The sequence below is a fragment of the Cibotium barometz genome, chromosome 34, assembly GCF_041138505.1.
Source record: "Cibotium barometz isolate CiBa-2024 chromosome 34, ASM4113850v1, whole genome shotgun sequence".
Lineage (NCBI taxonomy): Eukaryota > Viridiplantae > Streptophyta > Polypodiopsida > Cyatheales > Cibotiaceae > Cibotium > Cibotium barometz.
The window spans coordinates 10701287-10705629 of record NC_141079.1 but is presented as its reverse complement, the minus strand read 5'-3'; the positions used below and the strand labels follow the sequence as shown (position 1 = coordinate 10705629).

At 35.2% G+C, this 4343-nt stretch overlaps 1 protein-coding gene across 1 annotated transcript; it reads right to left on the bottom strand.

The window, feature by feature from the left end:
* Positions 1 to 2043: 2043 nt before the first annotated feature.
* Positions 2044 to 3265, bottom strand: LOC147618691 (uncharacterized). The gene is made up of 5 exons (XM_086774358.1): positions 3148 to 3265; positions 2912 to 3027; positions 2592 to 2714; positions 2408 to 2488; positions 2044 to 2219 (listed from the first exon to the last, which is right to left on the bottom strand). Exons 1-5 carry the CDS (start codon positions 3263 to 3265, stop codon positions 2130 to 2132), a joined length of 528 nt encoding a protein of 175 aa, XP_086630484.1. The 3' UTR covers positions 2044 to 2129.
* Positions 3266 to 4343: the final 1078 nt, after the last annotated feature.

Here is a 4343-nt window from a genome sequence, read left to right as displayed (position 1 = left end):
CCATTTTGTTGTGGTGTATAAGGAGTAGTACACTGATGAGAAATGCCATGGGACATCATGAAAGTAGTAAATTGATTTGACAAATATTCCCCCCCTCTGTTGGTACGCAATGTTAATAGCTTATGATTGCAAGCATTTTCAGCAAGAGAAAGAAATTGACGGAAAGCTGAGAAGGCATCTGACTTGACTTTCAAACCATACACCTAGCAGAAGCATGTATAGTCATCAATAAAAGTCATGAAGTACAGATGTCCCACCAAAAGAGGGAGCCCGCATCGGACCACACACATCACTGGCTACAATGGATGAGTAGCATGGACAATGCCATCTTTTAGAAAGGATTGACGATGCATCTTTCCCAATATACACCACTCGCATACATGCTAATGGGAGAGCTACATAGGTGGCAACTCATGAACCATGGCTTAATGTTGTAAACCATAGAAGAGATGGAAAATTCACATGACCTAACTAAGCATGCCAAAGCTCAGTGTCATCCTGAATATGTGGCATGGAAATAGTCAAGGCATCTTCATGAGGATGAGTACTCCAGTTATACATGTCAAGCCTATGCAGGCCATTGTGCAATGTACCAAACAAAAGAAGTGCATTAGAGTCAATTTTGTCATGAATGGAACAACAATGATAAAAATTTCGAATCTTCAAGCTAGCTTTGGTGGCAAGTTCTAAGACAGAATTGAGATTTTTGCAGATTCCAAGTATATATATACAAGGTGTCAGCAAGAGTATAAGGATCCCCAAAGCATGAAATCAATTCCACATTGCCTTTGATGGCATAGGATGCATTGTTAGCACACAAAATTTGTTCCACTTGACAGAGCATCATGCAAGGCAAAAAATTGATTCTTGCATGAAGTAATGTGTTTAGTGGCAACAACTGAATTAAAGTACCAGCTAGCATTTGACAAGGACAGATAAGAGGCAGGCTGATCACTGCATGTTAGTGTCATTGCATAGCCATCATGTGCAAAATTGGCTTCCTTTGCATTTTCACTTATAGTGGCAGCAAGTCCTTATTGTTTCTTCTTTTTCTCACTCTCCTTCCACTTCCAGTAGTCTTCTAAAACATGACCAAGAATTAAAGTACCAGTCCAAATCTAACAAGGACAGACAAGAGGCTGATAGATCATTGTATGTTACTGTCATTGCATAGCCATCATGTGCAAAATTTGGCTTCCTCTGCATTGTCACTTGTAGTGGTAACAAGTCCTTGCTTCTTCTTCTTCTTCTCACTCTCCTTCCGCTTTCGACAATCTTCTAAAACATGACCAGGTTTTCGACGGTAATTGCATCTCTTCTTCTTCTCAACTTGCTCCTCTTTGGGTTTTCGGTTATTTGACTAGGCTATGGTGCTTGGCCCTTAGGCTTAGCACAAGATGGAGCCCTAGATTTGCCTTTGCCACAATGGGAGGCAGCAAATTCACTTGTCATATATACTCTCGCTTCTTGATTTCTTATGGCTCTCACTCTTTTTGATGTGTCATGATGTAGTAGCTCAGTAAAGGAATAATTATTCTCCTCCATTGTTGTATTATAAAAATCCTGGTTTATAAGATGTTATCAAAATCACATAGAATTCAAAAAATAGTAGTCTTAAAATTAAATCATTATGTGGACTAAGAGAAATACACCTCATCGAATATATAATCCTGCAACCCTTCAAACCTCTTTGTCCCGAATATAAAGTTATCCATCTATATAGAAGAGCATACGTTTAATATAAAACCAAAAGAAATCCTACTTAGAATAAAATCAATTATATAATACACTTACATTCTCTATAGGTTGATCATTTTTTATCGCATCAATGTAAGGAGATCTAGCTTGAATCTCAAAGTTTATCTATAAAGTTCACATTAGTAACAAAATCTTTTAAACAAAACGTTCAAAACATGTAACATTGCATAAGTTACTATGCATGATTCAAAGAAAAAACCATTATACATTCTCCTTATGATACATCTTTCTATCTCTTACCTCTTTATAAGAATGATTATATGCTTGAAGATTGAGTGTTGGCTTTAAGACCATGACATGTAAAATAACATAAAGTTAAAACTAGAACCACATAAATATATAATATAAACATACCCATGTAAAAAAGCTGCTTACATAGGAAAAGAAAATATCAAGTTTAGTTCTTTTACCTCTTCATTAGAATTAATATTTCCTTGAGGAGTCAATGCAAGCTCCAAGACCTATGAATATAGACCAAATAAAAAAATTGATGAACTATGTATTAAGCTTCTTAAATCATAATGCATATAATATATATATATATATATACACACACACACACACACACACACACACACACACACACACACACACACAGAGTTGAAGCATACAATTTATGGTGGTTAAAAAAACTATAAAATATACTTACATGAAGTGATGAGCTAGCATCCATGTCATTACTTGATTCATCTATGGATTGAGTCATCTCTTGTGCTTTTAATGTATCCTTCTATCAAACACAAAATGTCAAATGCATTAGATTAGTTTTAAAATAATCAATCCAATTATTAGTTTCTAAAAGAACATTCATAAGCATAAACATTAACACTTACATTGTCCTTGATACTCTTCTTCTTATTGTACTTTCTATTTGCTTGTCTACCTGAGACCCACCATCTATAGATATCTTCCTCCAACCAAACATATTCAGCTCCAATGAACTTTAGAGTTGCAATCTCATGAGATGATGCTCACAAATAATTCTCCTAGTCTTTTCTTGTGCCTCTTTGTTATGGCGAAGATCTTTAGGAGTCTCAACTCCATTAAACCACCTTCATACAAGGCGGTAGTTGCCAAGCAAAATGGCATGTTGATCCTTGAAGCATTTCTCTAATAATTCTTTCCCATAGAGCTTGTTTTGGTCTCTACTCACCAATCTAGGTGCTCGAAACACCTCATCATATGTAGGTGTAGGACTAACATCTGCTAAGACTTGTTGTCCAAGAGCGTGTGAATAAGGAGGTTCCTTATCTTTAATCTCCCCATTGCCTGCATAACTATGTGACATAGAAAACAATTTGCATAACATGCATAAGCCAATTACAAACACACTAGTATATCTTTATATATAAAAGATTACAACATTTAAGATAGTTAAAACGTGTGTACCTTCCTTTGAGGTTGGAGAACTTTGAATATCCTCCTTTATGATTGTGCTCATGAGACCCAAGCAATTTTTATCTTCACACATCATTTTCTTTAGCATTGCTTGCATGTCCACATTCATAGTTGCCATCTCCAACCTACATAAATTGAATCCAAGGAGAACATATTACATGCAAGCACATCAAATGAAAACTATAAGGAATAAAATGACATAAGGCATATTGATTTTATCTTTATCTGCTCTATTCCTAGAACCACCCATGTCTCCAAATAGAATCCTAAGCATACTATCTTGAAATTCCACTGAAGCCTGATGTTCATCCCAAAGTGCTTGCAATTCAATCACCCTCTATATGATTTTATCAACCAAAGACAACTCCATGTCAACCATGTCCTCCTCCTCCTCCTCCTCTTCCTCCTCTCCTCATGGTGATAATGTTCATCATGTTATCAATAAACACATTATTATCATCTTCATGCATCATCCCATGCAAAGATCCATTGTCTTCTTCTCTAAGTTCTGAAGAGCCAAATCTTGAAGTTTGCAACCCAAGATTTGTTGCAATAGTTTCAAATCGCTCTCATCAATTAGCATATGCCTTGCATAAGTTGATGGAGCAACCATTCTTCCACCATGGCAATATGTTCTATGTGTGTGTGTGTGTGTGTGTGTGTGTGTGTGTGTGTGTATATATATACATATATATATGTGTGTGTATATATATATACATATATATATGTGTATGTATATATATATATATATATATACACACACACATATATATATATTATATATATATATATTACATATATATATGTGTGTGTATATATATATATATTATATACATATGTGAGCTCTTACGAAAGATTGTGAGCTCATGTATGGTCTTATGAGTTCTTGAGAGCTTCTACCATACACTACATGGTCATAAAAGTTAATCTTTGAGCTGAAACGTTGATCACATTGATCTAGGAAATTTAATGACATCATTTATGGTCTTATGAGATATTAAGATCTTCTACCATACACTATGTGGTCATGCAAGAAAAATCATGTTTGTGACTACCGCCTTAATATGGAAAGGAAGACGCATAGTGGCGAATGTATATTAAGTTTAAAGAACTCTTATGAGCATAAAGAAACTCTTGTGTCCACTTTTACTTCGCCTATGAGCATAAAGCAACTATTGTGTCCACTT

Excerpts from the sequence above, each read along its gene's own strand:
- LOC147618691 (XM_086774358.1), bottom strand. The coding sequence starts at position 3,265 with ATGAATGTGGACATGCAAGCAATGCTAAAGAAAATGATGTGTGAAGAT. Across the intron at positions 3,028-3,147 it reads TTCTCCAACCTCAAAGGAAG|GCAATGGGGAGATTAAAGAT; the intron begins GTACACACGTTT and ends ATAGTTATGCAG. Across the intron at positions 2,489-2,591 it reads AGAAGAGTATCAAGGACAAT|AAGGATACATTAAAAGCACA; the intron begins GTAAGTGTTAAT and ends TGTGTTTGATAG.